General features: G+C 42.2%; 1 protein-coding gene across 1 annotated transcript in view; it reads right to left on the bottom strand.

The window, feature by feature from the left end:
* The window catches only part of LOC101317476 (RP1 axonemal microtubule associated), a 303,982-nt gene that overhangs the window by 46,306 nt on the left and 237,287 nt on the right, over positions 1–20,389 (bottom strand). Inside the window, 1 exon segment of the mRNA XM_073794757.1 lies at positions 12,339–12,484. Coding sequence (XP_073650858.1) covers positions 12,339–12,484 — 146 coding nt within the window.

Here is a 20,389-nt window from a genome sequence, read left to right as displayed (position 1 = left end):
CCTGGCCCTTTGCAGGTGGTCCATAAGTATTAATTTTGATACTCTATCAGGCGAACAAGAATGAGACATCGCTGCCACTGAGAACCTGCTTGTGTGGATTAGTTTTCTCTCAAAAGCCTCATTTTGTGGCAAATCAGACTTTAAAGACAAAGGTAACAAATTGATGTGTCCCAGTTTATTTTGGGTTCCACACAGCATTCGGTAACCTTAACAACAGTGTTGTCTGAGCACGAGAACTACTATCCATCTCCCCTTGAGATACTAAATGGTCTTCCTCATCCATTACTGGCAACAATTTTTTAAAAACAAGGAATGTTTTTAGTAGAAATACAGGAAAGGAAATGTAGGGGGAATACATGAGCCCTTCCTTAAGTATCTATGATGGCTCGTATTCCAACTACACCTTCAAAACTATTACCAAATGAAATGTAAGCCTGATTACATAAGTTATGAGCTCTTAGAGCACATATATTCACATACAGCAAGATGTAGAACTTTAGGAATTTTGTTCAGGAAACAAACATAGGGGTTAAAAAATGAGAACTGCGTTTGAAATTTTAAGCCTAAAAGCCAGAGCCGTACTGCTTGCCAAAGAGCAGTTATACTTCTTGGCTGGTACGTAACCAAGGAGATCTTGTAAAGAGAGATGGTTTTTAGTATTTTTTAATCAGCCAAACCTAAGGTAAATGTCTATGATTTTACATTGAGAAGATGTCCATCTTTAAGCTCCCCAGTTGATGCTATGTTAAGAAAAAAGAAACAAAACAAAGACAGTACATTCACTACCTTCTTCAACTTCTGTAGTAGATACAACCATTCTATACTAGAGCAGGGTGGTCTCCACTCAAAAGAATTAGTGTTTGCCTTTTAGCACTTAGCATATATCCTGGAGGCTGCCGGGAAACACGAGGTACCACAGGATCCATCATTCACAGTTTCAGGTACCCTATGTAATGGCTGGATTCTCTAACAGCCTAGAAATCATTGACCATGTTCATTTGCCTTCTGTGGCACCTGCAGACATGGAAAAAAATCTAGGAAAATGAAAGACATTTCCACTACACGAGCATGCACCTGGTGTCATTGCCAGAGAGGTCATAACTAATGTACTGACACAACACTGAAGGTCTGACCGGGTTTGACTGTATTTTCCAGTTGTATAAACTCAGCGGCTTTTTAAAACAAGTTCAATTAACTTGACACAGCTTCACACGGTATAACATACAATAGGTAAAGCCACTCAGCATAAGATGACTCAAGTCATGGGTATGAAAGAGGTCACTGGGGTTTTTTTTCTTGGTTTTCCTTTTTTCTTTGGACTTCATTTTTTCAGAGCAGTTTGAGGTTCACAGAAAATTGAGGGGGTGTACAGAGATTTTCCATATACCTGCTGCACCCACAAATGCAGAGCTTCCCCCATGATCAATACCTGCCACCAGATGGTACATTTATTGCAAATGGTGAACCTACGTTGGCTCATCACAGTCACCCGAAGTCCACCCTTTACATTACGGCTCACGCTTCACGCTGCATATGCTGTGGGTCTGGACGAATGTATAACACTTATAATATAAATGTACATTTATAATATAAATGTATAATATAAATGTAATATAAATGATACCATTGTGGTATCACACAGAGGATTTTCACTGCCCTAAAATCCTTTGCCTACACAACCCTCCTCACCACCCAACCTCTGGCAACCACTGATTTCTTTTTTATTGTCTCCATAGTTTTGCCTTTTCTAGAATGTCATATAGGTGGAATGAAACAGAATCTGTAGGCTTTTCATATTTGCTTCTTTCACTCAGTGATGTGCATTTAAGACTCTTCCATGTCTTTTCACGGCTGGAGAGCTCATTTCTTTTTAGTGCTGAATGATATTCCATTGTCTAGATGGACTGCCGTTTATTTATTCATTCACCTACTGAAGGGCATTTAGGTTGCTTCCAAGTTCTGGAAATTATGAATAGAGTTGCTATAAACATTTTTGTGCAAGTTTTTGTAGAAATATAAGTTTTCAACTCCTTTGGGTAAGTACCAAATAGTGAAAATTCTGGAGTGTACGGTAAGAGTACGTTTTGTTTTGTAAGAAACTGCCGGACCGTCTTCTAAAGTGGCTGCACCATTTCGTCTTCTCACCAGCAGTGAATAATTCCTGTTGCTCCACATCTTCACCAGCATTTGGTGTTGTCAGTGTTTCAAATTTGTCAAATTTGGGCCATTTTAGGGGCTTCCCTGGTGGCGCAGTGGTTGAGAGTCCGCCTGCTGAAGCAGGGGACACGGGTTCGTGCCCCGGTCCGGGAAGATCCCACATGCCGTGGAGCGGCTGGGCCCGTGAGCCATGGCCGCTGAGCCTGCGCGTCTGGAGCCTGTGCTCCGCAACGGGAGAGGCCACACCAGTGAGAGGCCCGCGTACCGCAAAAAAAAAAAAAAAAAAATTTGGGCCATTTTAATAGTGTAGTGGGATTTCATTATTTTAATTTGCATTTCTTTGATGACACATGATGAGGAGCATCTTTTCATATGCTTTTTTGTCATCTGTATGTCTTCTTTGGTGAAGTATCTGTGAAGGCCTTCTGCCTATTTTTAACCAGGTTGTTTGTTTTCCTATTTTTGAGTTTTAAGAGTTCTTTACATATTTTGAAGAAGAGTCCTCTATCAGATATGTTTCCTTTTGAAATATTTTCTCCCAGTCTTTGTCTTGTCTTCTCATTCTCTTGACAGTTTTCCACAGAGCACATGTTTTAAATTTTAATGAAGTCTAGTTGACCAATTATTTCTTTCACAGATTATGCCTCTGGTGTTGCATCTAAAAAAATCATCACCATACCCAAAGTCATCTAGGTTTTCTCCTATGTTATCTTCTAGGAGTTGTATATTTTTGTGTTTTACATTTAGAGCTATGATCTTTTTTTGAGTTCATTTTTGTGAAGGGTGTAAGGTGTGTGTCTGGATTCAATTTTTTGCATGTTGGATGTCAGCTGTTCCAGCACTATTTATTTAAAGTCTCTCTTTGCTCCACTGTATTTCCTTTGTCCAGGATCAGTTGACTGTACATTGTTCTATTTCTAGGCTTTCTATTCTGTTCCATTTGTCTATTTGTCTACTCTTCCACCATAGACATACCACATTGTCTTAATTACCATAGCTTTATAGTAAGTCTTGAAATCTGGTAGTGTTAGTTCTACAACTTTGTTCTTCTTTGATACTGTGTTGGCTATTCTGGGTTTTTTCCCCTCCCTATAAACTTTAGAATCAGTTTGTCAATACCTACAAAATAACTTTCTGGGATTTTTATTGGGATTGCACTGAACCTACAGATCGAGCTGGGAAGAACTGACATCTTGAAAATATTGAGTCTTTCTGTCCATGAACATGGAACATCTCTCCATTTATTTAGTTCTTTGATTTCATTCATCATTTTTGTAGTTTTCCTCATATAATTCTTATACCTATTTTGTTAAATTTATATTTAAGTATTTCATTTGGGGGGTGCTAGTATAAATGGTGTTGTGTCGATTGACTTTGTATATTAAACTTGTTTCCTGTAACTTTGCTTTATCACTCATACATTAGTTCCAGGAGGTCTTTTTTTTTTTTTTTTTGGCTGATTATTACAAATTTTCTATATAAGCGATCATGTCATCTGTGAACAAAGACAGTTTTATTTCATCCTTTCCAATCAATATATCTTTTTTTCTTCTTGTTCTTGTTTTAATGCATTAGCTAGGACTTCTAGTATAATTTTGTAAAGCAGTGATGATAGGGGACATCCTTGTCTTGTACCTGATCTTAGTGGGAAAGTTTCAAGTTTCTCATCATTAAGTATGATGTCGGCTGTAGTTTTTGTAGCTATTCTTGATCAAGTTGAGGAGGTTCCCCTCTATTCCTAGTTCACTGAGAATTTTTATCATGAACACATGTTACATTTTGTGTGATGCTCTTTCTGGATCTGTTGCTATGGTCAAGTGACTTTTCCTTTTTAGTTTGTTGATGTGATGGGTCACATTCATTGGTTTTTGAATGTTGAACCAGCCTTGCATACCTGGGATAAATCTCACTTGGTTGTGGTGAATAATGATTTTACAGATTGTTAAATTCAATTGGCTAATATTTTGTTGAGGATTTTTTCATCTTTGTTCATCAGAGGTATTGATCTATAGTTTTCTTTTCTTGTGAAGTCCTTGCCTGGTTTTAGTATTAGGGTAGTGCTAGGAAATATTCCCTCTACTTCTATTCTTGAAAGAGATTGTGGAGAACTGGTATGTTTGATAGAATTCATCAGTGAACCTATCTGCACCTGGTGCTTTCTGTTTTGAAAAGGTATTAATTATTGATTAAATTTCTATAATAGATATAAGCAATTCAGATTGTCTATTTCTTTTTTGTGTTTGTGAGTTTTGGCAAATTGTGTCTTTCATTGAATTGGTCCATTTCATCTAGGTCCATCATTTAAAAAAAACTTTTGGGGCTTCCCTGGTGGCGCAGTGGCTGAGAGTCCGCCTGCCGATGCAGGGGACACGGGTTTGTGCCCCGGTCCGGGAAGATCCCACATGCCGCGGAGCGGCTGGGCCCGTAAGCCATGCCCACTGAGCCTGCGCGTCCGGAGCCTGTGCTCCGCAAGGGGAGAGGCCACAACAGTGAGAGGCCCGCGTACCGCAAAAAAAAAAAAAAAAAAGGATAGATACCTAATCAAAGTGGTAGTCAGTTTCATACATGTTAATGGTTAAGAACTATGTAAGGACTACAATAGATGTTGCACTTTACCTTGAAAAAACATGAAATTTACTCGGGGAAGGTGTGTAGAAAGAAATGCAGCTTGTGAGTTATAGTCAAGCGGTGGAAGGAGTGTTATCAGAAATTGGAAGGAAATTTTTAACACCAGATATGGACAGATGTGACAGACAGTGAACTGAGATAGAGGTAGATGCCTGGGATGCGGGGTGGGGGGGGGGGTGTGCGTGCGTGTGTGTGTGTGTGTGTGTGTGTGTGTGTGTGTGTGTGTAGTTTCTATACTCCTTTGTGACCTGGTTCAGTTGGGTGGAGTTTTCTGTGTTTCTTGTGGATATCTTACACATAATTAGCACATGTGAAACTCTAGCTATGCTCAAATTGTTCCTTAATATATCAATCATGTTGGAACAAATTCACATTTTCAAAACAAGTGTTATAGCCTAACTAATTACACTTTATTTCCATCTTAACATTTGCCATTATATCTACTTCTTATCCTAATTTCTAGTCTCAATGCTTCTAACGAGGTGCCCTCCCCGTTTAGGAAACCTATTCTTCCAGCCGTGCTTTTGGTGGCAGTTAAATCAGTGGGTCGCTCTGTCCTTCAAGGGGTCTATAGCTCTAAGACTTGCAGCAGCTCTCTTCAGCAATTCGATGTAAAAAAATGTCTCTCCCCTGACACCTTGTCTTCCCACTGAAAAGCGGACAACCTCCTTTTTCTGTCAAAGTCCTACTCTGTACCCTGTCATGCCTCCGCCTAATCTCCTGATTCTCTTCAACTAATAAGCGTAAGGGGAAAGGCTCCACATCTATAGCCGCCATCTCTCTTCACACCATGACAGACTCTTTACTTCCCTATCAGCTCTCTCGGTAATAGCCTCCTTGCCGGCAAATTCATCCTTTTTCTTTCCATTTTCATGCCCCATTCCTGTAAAGCACCTGGTTGCTGGTCACTGTTTTATTTTCCTGGGGCTGCCATAGCAAAGCACCACAGGCTGGGTGGCTAAAACAATAGAAACGTGTTCTCTCACCGTCGTGGAGGCTGGAAGTCTGAATCCAGTTGTCGGCAAGGCCGTGCTCCCTCTGAGACTCTGGACCGAGTCCTTCCTGCCTCTTTCTAGCTGCTGGTCATGGCCATCACCCTTGGCTCACGGCAGCCTTCTTCCAATCTCTGTCTCTGTCCTCACAGGCGTCTCCCTATGTGTCACTCTTCTCTCTTATTAGGACACCAGTTGTATTGGATCAAGGGCCTGCCTTATTTCCAGTATGACCTCTTGTTAATTTACATCTTAATCACATCTGCAAAGACCCTATTTCCAAATAAGGTCACATTCACAGATACCAAGTGTTAAGATGTCAACATCTTTTGGGGGGATACGCCCATAACAGTCACCTCTTCTTTCTTGAAACTCTCCTGTTCATTTGCTTTCCAAATGCAATAAAAATATTTTTAAATTTCTGAATGTTTACTCTGTGCCCCCGTCTGTGCTAAACATTTTACATCGGTTTTATATATTCCGCACAATCCTCACAACTCTTAGATAGGTGCAATTCTTTTTGCCCATTTTACAGAGGATAACATTTTAAATAGCTGCTCATAAATACACAGCCGGTCAAGTGGCTCAAATGCGAATCTAGGAGATCTGATCCTGACACCCACACCTATCACAATCCTTTGACCAGCAACCCAGGATCACAACTACTGGGAAAATTAGTACTTCACTGCTGATCTTAGAAAACATGGCTGAACTAGAATGATGGGAGAAAATCCCAAACCGCAAAGATTTAGGAGAGAATGGGAAGAGAAAGAGACAAAGCAAGAAGGGTAGATTAGTATTTCAAAAGGTTTTGCAAAGAAGGGAAGGAGAACGGTCGGTCGTTTCAGAGCAGAACAAGGGCCATTTTGAGAACAGGGGAGCATAGCATGTTGGTAGAATGAAAGCAGAGGTTAACTAGAAGCATCCTGAAAAGGCAAGAAGAATAAGGTCGGCTGATGGAACACCATCCTGAAAGGCAGACGAGGATGTGATGAAGACCAGACATCGAGGTGCTGGTCATTGAAAAGGCACCATTTCACCAGGTCACCAGGGAGGGGTTAGAGAAAGACGTTTTTTTCTCTCGTGTCTCAGCTTTACCAAACATCTAACATCTATCTCAGAGCAGACTTCATTACACGCCCTTTTTCTCTTCTCCCCACAAAGGTTTTTGGCCTAATTAAGGAGAGGGTCGAGCCATTCTTTTTTGGCATTCCTCCAATAAATAAAACCTGATTACTATCTGCGGCCCATAATCTTTTTGTTTAATATGTAGCCATTAAATGAGAAAGTGTATTCCCTCTGAAAAGTGGTTACCTTCTTTTTGTAATTCATTCTGTGTTGGGATTTCGGTTTCTGAAGTTTTTTCTGCATTTAAGCAGAGCAACTCTACCAGCTTTTCTCGGTAACAGTTCACATGTGAAAATTTGGTGGTCGAGATGCAGATGTCATTCAAAAATACTTCAACTTCTGTGACTGAGGGAAAAACTCAAGGTAAATTGTCCCTAGGAGCTGACATCCACAGGAGAGTCAGTCGTGTCAGCGGGGCATTGCTTAGTGCTGCAATTCCTACGTGCCCGATGCAGTCAGTGCGAAATGTCACCAAATTCCAAGTTTCAGGTCCACCAAAAGATAAATAAACAAACACATAAATAAATAGAAGGAGAAGAAGAAGACGAAGATGGAGGGGAAGAGGAAAGAACAGAAAAGAGAAATATACAGAAGAAAGCCACACGGAGCTTCGCCAAAATCAGAATGACATGCTGGCCCCCACTTAGCTAATGGCTAAGAATCTGTAGATCCGCATAGACATCTAACCTGCAGACAATGAAGAGGCCCAAGAGAAATGTTCCTGCTCTTAACGTGCACACTCACTGCCCTTCTCCAGGCCACCAGCCTAGTCTGGGCTCCCTCTGTGCTTCCTCCTGCCTGTAGCCTCCACTCGTGTTTCTGCACAGACCCCCATCCCAGCAATAGCCACCCACCAGCCATCTGCCAAGCTGCCTTCCTGCCCTCATTCGTCTGAAAAATTATCTTAAATCCCACCCCATCAGGAAGACTACCCCATTCTGTGGGCAGGATTTTAAGAATCAGACTCAGGAATATAAAGACAAGAATGTTTTATGCTTTATATAAAGTGCTTTAATTGTGAGCTCTTTCGATCTGTACAGTAGCATTATAAGGTATTATTGTACCCAGTTTACAAGGGAGGAAATTAAAGCTTAGAAACATTAAGTGGTTTGTCCACATTTCCTAGACAGTAAAGGTCACAGCTGGAACTCAAATAGAGGTCTTCTAATTCCTGCTGGTATAAATTGTTCTTAAAAGGGCAAAAATGTATGATGCACTCTATTCTAGGAACATAAGCGATATTCAAATGATTGTGCAAGTGCCCTGTGAGCGCTTAATAAATATTAAACCTATTCATCTACAAAAGTAATTGCCTTCATACAGTAGTAAACGAGAAGCAGGAAACTGCCTTCTAGGAGTGAAGGGCTTAGCCACTAACTTTGCCCAAGCAACAGAGAGAGAGGACTATTTAGTGTTTCAATTTGCAAAAATGCAATGAAAAGCTCAGCTGAATCTCTGGGCAGGTTTATAAGCAAATAATAACCATATAAGATACATGGGATTCCTTTATGATGCCCTCAAAGTGAGAAGGATCACAAGGGAAATTTAACAATGAGCGCCCCAAGAGCAATGAGCAAATATTCAACAGACTTCAGCCAAGTCACTGTCATTAAACTTTCCTGCTTTCAACGTGAATATGCAGGAGTGTCTCATCTATGTCAGTCAACGGATAAGATTCAGGAGTTAGCAGCTGAGCGAGGCCCAGGCCCTACAGTCTAGGAGCTCTTCTCTGCCTGCTCTCTTTGAACTTTCTGCTCTAATGGACTCTTGCTCTGATTTTGTCTTGGTCATTTTTCTAAAGATGTCTCATTTTTTTCCAGCCTGTCTCTCAGTGACATTTCAGGTGCTCCTCTAGGGTTGACTCTGTAGTCTACGGAGGGTAGCTGTCAAAACTGCTGCAAAGCCTGACATTATTTTGCAAGCCTTTTTTTGAAGGAAGAATCTTTCTCCACTCTCTATACCATCCTACAATCAAGGCTCCCTTCAAGACCTATGATTGGATCAGGAGAACATTACAGTTGCCCCACTGCCACATACAACATGAACCAGTTATACAAAAGGGAAATTTTCACTGTTTTCACTGTTCTGACAGTAATGAGATAGTCAGTGTTTCAACACTACTTGGCTGGTAGCTCTTAAATTTCATGGATTTGGTCACATGACATATTATAGGCGCAAAGTCACATTTACATCGGGTCGGTTCTTATTCGTCTGCAGCGGATTACAGAAATCACAGCCGTAAATAGAAGATTTCATAGAGGAATAGAAGTTTAATAGAACAAAATATGATAAAGGGGAGAGCATGACTTCTGGAATGACATATTGAGTCCCTCCATGTATCCACTCCTCCAAAAATGCGATAGCAAAAATGATTGAAATCAAAATTTCAAGAACTCTGGAAATTAACCAAAGGCTCGCAATGATCTGAGGAGTACTTATTCAATGAAAACTCTAAACCTTGGTAAGAACAGAAGGGTTTGTGCACTGTAACTTGATCTACTTCCATTTTTCTCTCACCAGTTCCACAATATCCTTAAAATTCAGCCACCTTGCAACCCCAGTAGCTGTGAAAACCAACAGGAAGCCTGTGTACTTCCAGACACAACACAGACTACTGAAAACCAAAAATAAGGGGAGAACACCGGAAGCAGTAAGAGAAAACAACTCATCACATACAAGAGATCCTCAATAAAATTAACAGCTGACTTAGAAAACATCAGAGAGCAGTAGGATGACATCTTCAAAGGGACAAAAGAAAAACTGTCAACCAGGAATTCTACATGCTAATTAAGACATTCTGAGAATTCATCACTAGTGGAACAGCCTTACAATAGAAACTAAAGGGAATCCTTTAGGTTGAATTGAAAGGACACCAGAAGTAATTCAAACCCATACCATTGAGAAAGTTAAAAGACAACTCACAAAATGGGAAAAAACATTTATAAGTCACATATGTGATAAGAGACTCATATCCAGAATGTATAAAGAGCTCAAAGTCTTTAGTAAAAAGATAAATAATCCAATTTAAAATGAGCAAAGAATTTGAATAGACATTTCTCCAGTGAAGATATACAAATGTCCAACCAGCGCATGAAAAGATGCTCAGCATTACTAGCCATTAGGGAAACGCATCTCAAAACCACAATGAGACATCATGTCACACCTACCAGGACGACTAGGATCAAAGAACAGACAATCATACATTTCCGTGAGAAGGCAGAGAAATAACAGTCCGCAGACGTTGCTGGTGAGAATGTAAAAATGTTTCAGCCGCTTCGGAAAACAATTTGGCAGCTCCTCAAAATGTTAAACACAGAGTTACTACGTGATACAGTAATGCTACTGCTAGGTGTCTACCCAAGAGAAACGATGACACACACAAGCATGGATGTTCATAGCAGCATTATACCTAATATACCTATTATATTATAGGTATATAGGCATTATACCGAATATACCTATTCATAGCTGGAAAATAGAAACAACCCAAATGCCTATCAATTGATAAACAGCTGAATAAAATGTGGTCTATCCATACAATTAAATATTAACCATAAAATATGAAATACTCATACTTGTTACAACAGGGATTAACCTTAAAGCATTATGCTAAATTTTAGAAAGCTATACACAGAAGACTCCATGTTGTATGATTCCATTTATGTGAACTATCTAGAACAGGCCAATCTGTGGAGATAGAGAGTAAATTACTGATTTCCAAAGGCTGGAGAATAGGGGGTTGGAGAGTTACTGCTATTGCATATGGATTTTGGGGGGAGGGTTATGAAAATGTTCTCAAATTACAGCGTGGTGATGGCTGTACAACTTTGAGAATATATTAAACACCAAAAACTGTACACTTTAAACAAGTGAATGTTATGGTACGTGAACTCATCTTCACAAAGCTATTTTAACAAAATGGTAAGAAGTGAAGATAACTTACATAGATCCACAGTCACATACGGTAGCTTGCAACAAGGTGCTGAGAAATTTTAATTAAAAGATTCACAGACTTAGGAAATGAACTTATGGTTATAGGGAGGAAGGGTGGGGGAGGGAGGGATAGTTAGGGAGTTTGGGATTGACATGTATACACGGCTATATTTAAAATGGATAACCAACAAGGACATACTGTATAGCACAGGGAACTCTGCTCAATATTATGTAACAACCTAAATGGGAAAAGAATTTGGAAAAGAATAGATACATGTATATGTATAACTGAATCACTTTTCTGTACAACTGAAACTAACACAACATTGTAAATCAACTATAATCCAATATAAAATAAAAAGTTAAAAAGATTTTTTTAATATATCATCAGTTTCACTGCAGGGCAAAAAAAAAGAAAGATACTAAACACTACATATGGCAGAAATAAACACCATGATTTGGGGTGTGTAGTAATGATTTAATAACAATTAAAATTTACCAATTACTATGTCTTGCTGGGCACTGTGCTATAAATTAGACACTTTTACAAAGTCCTTTGTCAGAACGGATCAAGAGAATCCCATTTCTCAGAAAGTGTCATAAGGAAAGAAGACAGCTTTGGTAAGAAAAAAGAAGAAACTAAGGTAAGAAATGTCTTTGTTACAGCATTATTTATAATAGCTAAAACCTAGAAGCCATTTAAATGTCCAACAATGGTGAAGTGCTCATCTACCTTTGGTAAATGCAGTGGTAAATTTCATATACATAATATTTAATCAATAAAAATTATAACTGGGAAGACTAGCTCCTTGTTTAAATAAAGGGCTACAAATTTGCTTATGTGCTACAATATTAATAGCAAACATGTATTGAGCAGATACGGCTCTAAACACTTTCCATGGATTAATTCATTTAATCCTCATGGTAACCCTTCGAGGTAAGTGATATTCAGGCTCATAGCAGTTAAGTAACTTGCAGAGGTCAGCATGCTAGTAAGAGGTAGGGTCAGCATTTGAATCTTGGCCATCTGACCCCTCAGACCGTGTTTTAGCCTGGACCACCTTTGGTGGAGGCTGGACCACCTTTCCAGCATAGCATCGTACTCCATGGATACAGACAAGGACCGAAAAAGATACTCCAAATGGAAACATCTGACTTGATGGAAAGATTAGGAGTAAATGTTTTCACTCTAATTCTTTAACCTTCTAAAGTTCACATACCTTTTGGCTTTATACAAATAGAAAGCGAGGGAGAAACAAAAGTCTTATACTCCCATCATTATTCTTGTTTCCCAGCTCCCTCAGGATAAAAGATTTCATGTTTACCGAGAAAATGTAATGCAAACGCAATTCCCAGCTCCCTCAGGATAAAAGATTTCATGTTTACCGAGAAAATGTAATGCAAACGCAATACCAAAGCAAACAAACAAAACTTTTCTCTATTCCATCTTGAGAATGTGTATTGTAATATGTCTTAGTAAGAAAGTTATATCAATTTTACCTTGAATATATCTGCATGGTTGGGGTTAAACAGCTGGTGTTTCCCAGATGCCAAAATAATAGGACCTGAACATCTCGTTTCTCCATAGACATAAAGGGATACTGTTGCCGCGGTGCCGGCATTCTCAAGATCCCCAGTGACAACAGCTGGAAAGACAAACTGAGATGGTATTTATTTGATCATTTGGTGCACTTTGGAAACTGTACCATCAACCCCGCAGCAGTAAACCCTCTGACGCTGAGGGCGCACCAGGCAGTCAGGCAACAGAGGATGAGGTCCTGTCGGCTGGAAATCTATGCAGGGCACACAGTCTACTCATCATGGGTCATCCCTGGATTGCAGGGACAATTTAAAGATGTCTTTATAGTTATTTCCAAAGGCTCCATGAACACACACCACCTTGTGAGTATTTTTTACATTTTCAAAATGTGATTAAGACCCACCACCAACCCGGACACCTGAGTTCTCAGCAACGTCTCCAAGACGTTATCTTCCTTTCAATACATAATGCTATTCTCCCCTCCCCAATGTGTCCACAAAGATCATTCATATATCTGATCGCTTTAACACAACTTGTGTCAAGTAAATTTTGCGTAATGTTAGAGTTGATAATGAAGGCGGAGCTTAAGGCTTGGTGCCAAGATGGCCCAGGAGTACAGACCTGAGAAAGGACCCCTCCGCCCCTTCTACCCTGTGGCAAGTATGCTTTGAGGAACTGTTATTCACATAGGAAAATAGGAAACATGCAAATTTCAAACTATAATTCCACTGAGAACCCTATCACGATATCGATTCTTACAGAAAGCTTTCCACCTGGGCTTTGATGAATAATTCAAGAAGTTCAAGAATCTCTTTCCTTTTTCTAGATCTTTCCCATCTCATCCTCATCTCCTTCCCTGCCACCTGAGCCTGCCCTGGGACCTGGCATCATGCTTTCATGGGGAGAAGGTCAGGAATGAGTTTGCACATCAGCTTGGATGTCTTGTTTACTAAAACAGAGGCAAGCAACATTGATCCATGGATTTATATGATACTCTTGTGTTCTTCCCTTTTGGAACTAGCATGTCACCAGGACATGAGCTTTAAAGATGGAGTTACTAATGAAATATCTAATGTGATGATTTTTGTTGATTTTCAAGTTTTCCTGGGCATAATTTTCTTTTCTACCACTGGATGAAAGTAAGTATTTTCCAATATTTCCATAGTATACTTTTAAAATATGATCGCTTAACTTCTCTAAGAATGTCTCAGTATCATACAAAATAGGAACATTTGTAGAAAATAACATAGAGGAACACTCTGAGTCTATATTTAAAAGTTCTACTGTCCTGAGAAACAGTTGATTTTTATCAGAGTTAAAAATATGTTCATAATTTTTGTATTGCGTATAATATGTGTCACAGTTACAAGTTTTTTTTCTGTAATTTGTGAAACTTTTTCACCAAAAAAATCAAAAGAACATGAGTTCAGATATTCTGTCTATACAAGTTTTTCTTTTTTTCTTTCCTTGTAGCTGCTATCTATTCAACCAAGGAATCATACCCGAAAATACGGTCATCTGTTAACCCCTTTAGAAATCATTTCTATTAACTCAAAACTCCCAAAGGAAGAAACAGAATTTCATGTAATTGAAGTATTTCTTATGTTTACCAGGGTTTTGAAAGGCTTAAAAAATGCCATTGTTGATAATCTACCTCAGACGGTCCCATTTTATTCTCTTTTTGTTGGCTTTTGACCTTAAATTGGGGAAGACACTAAATCCTGCTACAGAAAAAAGAAGAAATTTCTTGGACACTTCGTCCTAGTAGGCTTATTTTTCTTTTGTGTCAACAATACTTTTAAAGAAGTCTAGATATACTTTATGATCTCCAAATAGCCCATAGTAAGTTTGGATTTCTTGTCATAAGGAAGTAAGGTTTAACAGGAACTTCCACTTTAACAATGAAAAGTATAGGCTCTGTCGTTTGACATTCCTATGCACCTAAGGGCATTAAGTATATATACAATTGAACTAGAAAATCCTGAACTTCAGGATACAAAGCTATGCCAACAATGGGAATTCCATAATATTGCTAACCAGCCGGTTTACAGATATTAAGTGTCCATATTACGTACAAGCCTTGTGATGGACATCCAAGAGGCTCTAAGGGACCACGTGAGTCAAATCAGGAAATCGGACTCAACAGAGTTTATAGATCTCACCTAATACCAAGCTTACTGGTGATTCACTAGCAAACCACAAGCTAAGCGTTCTTCCTTTGGAAAGATCATAGACCAGGGTTGGCAAATTATGGCTCACTGGCCAAATCCAACCTGCCGCCTGTTTTTGTAATTAAAGTGTCACTGGAACCAGCACCCTCGTTTGTTTATGGATTGTCCGTGGGAGCTCTCGTGCTACCTGACAGCGTTGAGTAGCTGCCACAGAGACCACACGGCTTGCAAAGCCTAAGATGCATATTAATCAGCTCTTTATCATAAAAGTTCGCTAACGCCTGCCCTAGATGACCAATACAACTCAAAAAGGTCCTCTCCAGCCTGCAGCGGAACATGTGCTGGTTCAGATTGAACATGTGGGATATAAACAAGGCAATGCAGAGCCATCACGCCCCATCGATTTCCCAGCTCACGTAACAGTTTCCAAGCATGCCCCAATCCACAAACACCAGGTTTATTTACAACAGGCAGCCTGGACAAACCAGGCGTATCCTGCTGTGTCATGCTGCATGATTTAGAGAACTCCTCGCTGATAACTCCCAACCCACTTGCTCTTCTGCAATGTGACCACCCTACTGCTCTGTGAAGAGGTGGAGTCTATTTCCCTCCCCGTGAGTCTGGGCTGCCCTTGGCCGATACAACACAGCAAAAGTGACATTCTGGGACTTGCGAGTCTAAGTCAGCCTGGGTCTGTCAGAACACTCTCTCGTGGCCCCCGGAGGCACACAGCGAGGCTTCAGGCAGGTAGGTAACTCCAGGTGAGCACCCGCGGCGGCAGAACCATCAGGCTGAAATCACAGGAGATTCATCTAGGCAAACCCACTTAGCTGAGCCACAATCTACTGAAAGATAACATAAATCACTGTTTCGAGCCACTAAGTTTTGGGGTGGTTTCTTGTGCAGGAAAAACTGGAGCAGCTGTTCAGACCAATTCACAGGCAGGAGCTCTCAATTATCTTTTTACTTACAGATACCGTTTGTGTTTTTTCCAGGAGGGCTGACTGTTAGCATGTACGCAAGGACTTTGACTGAGGCACCCCTTTCATTTCCCAGGTAAAGGGGAAAAAACAAAACAGATTGCAGGCCTGCTGTTAACTTTTTCCTCTCCAAGTTTTCTTACTAATTGGAGGTTTATCTTCAGGAAGGCATGAGCGAGTTACTTGGGTGAACAAAGTCCCTGTAGCTGGTGGAGTTCAAAGCCCTTTCTTAGATCTGAGCGCTTCATCTTCACCTTATTCTGTGCATTGTGTTACAGGGGTGCATGGACTTGACTTGGTGGCTCAGAAAACTGTCCCTGTGGTTGAATACAGAAACTTCTGTGTCTAGAAGCGGTTTCAGTTACTTGGCAACTCTCCACTGAGTGAATACTCAAGAAACGCAGGGAGGATGCATGGAAATTAAGCTCTTGCCATGCACTTGCTTGTTCACATACTGAGGGAAAGTCTTCAAGCTGCCTGCTGTTACACAAAGCACAGTAAACACTGTGGGACTGGCACACTTTGCTTGAAGACACACACACAGCAGCGCATGCCCCTGACACGTACCCAAGCATCACAGGGAGATGCAGCGAAGGTAACAAAACCCAGTGCACCTGTGCAGATGCACCTCCGCGGGCCTGGTTACGGGAAGGGAAGGTGGGGCCAGCCTATGAAGACAGGTACCACGCCGCCGCAGAGACGCTTGCGCAGCGCCTGCTAGGTGGAGGGGAGCCTCGGCGCAGGGGAGATGGAAGAGAAAGAGAACTGCAGGCCCTGAAGTTAAACAGATCCGCCTCTACCCCGAAGCCCCAGGGGAGGGTCCCCCAGACGCCACGTGGTGAATCCAAGAGTTCCTTCCACCCACCGTCCCTTGGCTCCTTGAGAGGGGCCTTTCCCCACCTTTACTTCCACGGCGGTGTTTTAACCTTACAGATCGGCAAGCCTGTGAAATGCTTAACTCAACTCTGCTGGTGATACTGACACCCGCCGAGCCACAGCACCCCCGAAAGCAGCCTCCGACCCCTGAGGCCCCCTCACAGGACAGCTTTGCTTTGCTCCACCCTCCAGCCATCCAGAGGGCCCCTTCCCACCTCCAGGCTCAGCCAGGATGTCCCTCACCTACCTCTCCTCCTCCTCCCCACCCCCCCCCACCCCCGTGAACACCTTTGACCCCGGGCTCAGCTCAAGGTCACCCCCTCTAACGAGCGTTTCCAGACGCCCTTCCCACTCACGAGAATGAAGCCTGTCCCTGCTCTCCTGGAACCGGGCACACTTCAGCCCTTAGACAAGTAAATTAACGTCACCTGTCCATGCCTCCCACCCCCTGAAGGGCACGTTTCTATCTTAAATGTCCCTGTGTCCCCAACGCCTAGCACAACACCAGCACACGGTAGCCTCTCAGACAAAGAATGAGTGGAAGATGCATACAACATTTGGGGATCTGTTAAGAAGTATTTTGAAAAGTAAAGACCTCATGGGTGAGGAAGGGCATTCAAGGTATTATTAGGAATGTTTCAGCACAATATAAAAATATTTCTCAATTAACAAAGAACAAGTCTTTCTGATGATATGTCGTTAGTGTTATTTTTTGTACAAAGGACAAGGACATTGTTATTTACCTCATAATTGGTCTTGTTATTAGCACAAAGATAATAGAAACAATATTGACCTCGTATGACCCAAATTTTGAAGGGTGAGTAAATACATTTCAATAAGATTGGCAAAGACATTGTAAATAAGACAAATTATTACTTTATTCTAATTTTGATAATTTTATCTCCAAACAATTCTATGTATATAAACTCACAAGTCCTTGAAAATACAACCTCATAAGAGGATCATGAGATTTTTTTTGAAATTTTTAAGTACTTTACAAATATTTTTATTCTTCCAAGAGACAAATATTATTAATCCTATTATACACGTAAAGCAATAGAGAAATTACATGCTGACTACCACACGAGTTGGGAAACATTTGATTCTGAATTAGAAACAGTTATGCTTCCTAGAATAAAATGCTTTCAAACAATGCTTAATATTCTCCACTTTAAGTCCGGAAAACAACCATAGAACACTATCAGCAATGAATCTATTATATATTTCATATTGATGTTGGATTAGGGGGAATCTCTTGTCGTCTCTCAGGTTCTGTTCAGTGTGTATTGCTGTGGTGAAGGACACCCCAGTTCTAAGTGGGGAAGCAGTGCCAGAGACCGTGGACAGCGGTGCAGCCTGCTCCCCTCTCCAGCCCAGATGCTGGTCCAGTGGGGCTGCTGTCAGATGCTCAAGACCCATGACACATCTCATCACCAGGGAAAGGAGATTAAAAATGAGCATCTACTGCGCACATGCGACGCACCAGGGTCTGTGTAAGCGCTTTACAGATATAATTTTACCTAATCTTCACGGCAGCCTGATCGTTTCTATTATTGTCTTCGTTTTAAAAGAAGGAACTGAGACACGGGGAAATACAGTGATTTACCCAAGCCATGCAGGGAGTAAGTGGTACCATCAAGGTTTAGAATCCACGCTATTAACCAAGATGCTCAGTAGCCTCCCTGCACGCTGGAACCCGTTACATGTCACTATTCAGGTAGAATGACTGTTCTCTAGGGCAGTTTACCACGAATCCCCTGCCCCTCTGGGGGGTATATTCAGCTCCACTTCAAACCTTGACTCGGCAGGGAGGACGGCAACACAGTTAAACGGCAAGTTCCTGTCAGGTGCCCAGGTTCCCTGTGACCAGCCTCAGCCTGGATTCCAGCTTCTCATCAGAGGCGTCCTATCACAAAATCCCCCTCAGACTCACACTCGCTGCTAATTCTCCCCGTGCCGCTCCACCTCTGCTCACCACCACCTCACTCTGGCTGACCTAGAGGCCTCCCTGTGGGTATTTGCTAACAGTTCTCAAGTACTTTGTGTTCTGATCGCCGAGCGGTTTACTAGGTCCCAACCTACCTTCAGAAGCACATCGCTGTACACCAGTCACTAGAACAGCAACCCATGACCTTCATTTTACGTAGAAGTCAAGTCTTGACTGAGGTATGCACATCTCCGTGAGCTACCCTCTACCAGTTCTGCTGCTGTGGTCATCGACTGCCACGCAGCAAACCACCCTACGCTTGATGCCGTAAGACAGCAACAATTGCTGCTCTTGCCAATGTGTCTGCAGTTTGGGGCAGGCTCGGCAGCGAAGGCTCTCCCCTGCTCCACACAGTGTCAGCTGGGGTGGCTCCACTGCGGGCGGGGGGATCTGCTTCCAGGATGGCTCTTACATGACTGGAAGCTCCGCCAGGGCTCAGGGCAACAGCCTCTGTGTCTCCGCAAGCAGACCTCTCCATGTGGTCTAGGCCTCCCCGTAGCATGGGGGCTGGGTTCCAAACATCCCCAGAGAGAGAGGCAGGGCCAGGCAGAAGCGACATCGCCTTTCAGGACCTGCAGTGCACAGCAGAAATGTCACATAGCGTAACTTCTGCCCCACACGCTTAGCTGAGGGAGTCTTAAAAGTCTGCCCAGGTGACTCCACCCTCTGATGAGGAATTGGCAAGGTTCTGGAAGAGTGTATGGGACAGGAAATGCTATAACTGCAAACATTTGTGGCAGATGCAGTCTGCCCCCTTCTGACACCCCTCAGCCCCCTTTTCCAACAGAATCACGATTCTCTAGTTCAGTGGATCCCAACAGGGGGCTGATTTTGCTTCCAGGGGACATGTGGTGATGCCTGGAGACATTTTTTATGGTCACAACTGGGGCTGAACGTTATTAGCATGGAGTGGGTAGAGGCCACGGATGCTGCTAAACATCCTGTGATGTATTTGACAGTCTCTACAGCAAAGAATTATCCAGCCCCAAATGTCAGCAGTCTCAACGCTGAGAAACCTTGCCTCAGATAAAGTAAGAACCACTCGATTAATTTATTTCACCCCAAACCGTACTCTGCTATCTGTGAATTATCTCTAAACACAAACTGGTTGAAAGTAGGCTCTCTGTGGCAATGTGTCTGCATAGCTGTTGGATGTTCTGAAGATGCTGAGATCACAGTATTTCTGTGCTAATGTCAAATCCACTCCATTCAATTACTGTGTTGAATTACGGGTTTTTTGTCTCGGTCAGGGAAAGGCGTGGACCAATATTCTAGAATCAATGGCACACGAATGACTAGCCAAACACTGGCTATTTAATGGCAGGAGAAAATGAGGCGAAAGCCAAGCAGGGGCCTGGGAAGCCCTGTGTCCTCTTCCTGGCTGCTCACTTAGCTCTTCCTCAGACGCACGGCGAAGGTTCCGGGCACCGAACAGCAAGTCCCAGCAAACATCGGCCTCTGCTGCGGAAAGCGCGCTAGGCTCACCTTCCTCCTCGGGTTCCACACCTCTTCACACACGGCCCCTCCTGCCCATTAGTCCCTGGAGTCTGATGACCCGGTTGCAGGCTGTGTGTCAGGGCCGGTGAAGCAAAGCCCAGAGGCGGCTTTGCTGGCACGTGCGCTGCACACACCACGGGCACTTCTCTGCGACGCTGGCCCCTAACCACCCCCCCACCCCGTTCCCAGGCACCCCCGCTGTGTCCTCCTCTCCAGGAAGCCAGACTGACACGGGCAGAAGGTTCTGACGCAGGAGTTCATTACTGTCCACACAGCCACTGAAAACTGTGCCGTAAGTGATGGGAGCAGGGGGCAATCCCAAGCCATCGACATTAAATTCGGGATGCAGGAAGATTTCATAGGATAGTTTATGTTCTTAATTATGTTTAGCTGAGGCTAATAATTAAATTTCAGTTTCTTCCCCAGAGCAGATGCCATGTGGGTTGTGAGGCCAGTGAGCATATATGGAAAATAGAATCACGAAGACAGGAAATATTTTA

Source organism: Tursiops truncatus, chromosome 17 (assembly GCF_011762595.2).
Source record: "Tursiops truncatus isolate mTurTru1 chromosome 17, mTurTru1.mat.Y, whole genome shotgun sequence".
Taxonomy (NCBI): domain Eukaryota; kingdom Metazoa; phylum Chordata; class Mammalia; order Artiodactyla; family Delphinidae; genus Tursiops; species Tursiops truncatus.
Note: the sequence above shows the minus strand (reverse complement) of the source record. Positions and strands in the feature narration are given on the sequence as shown.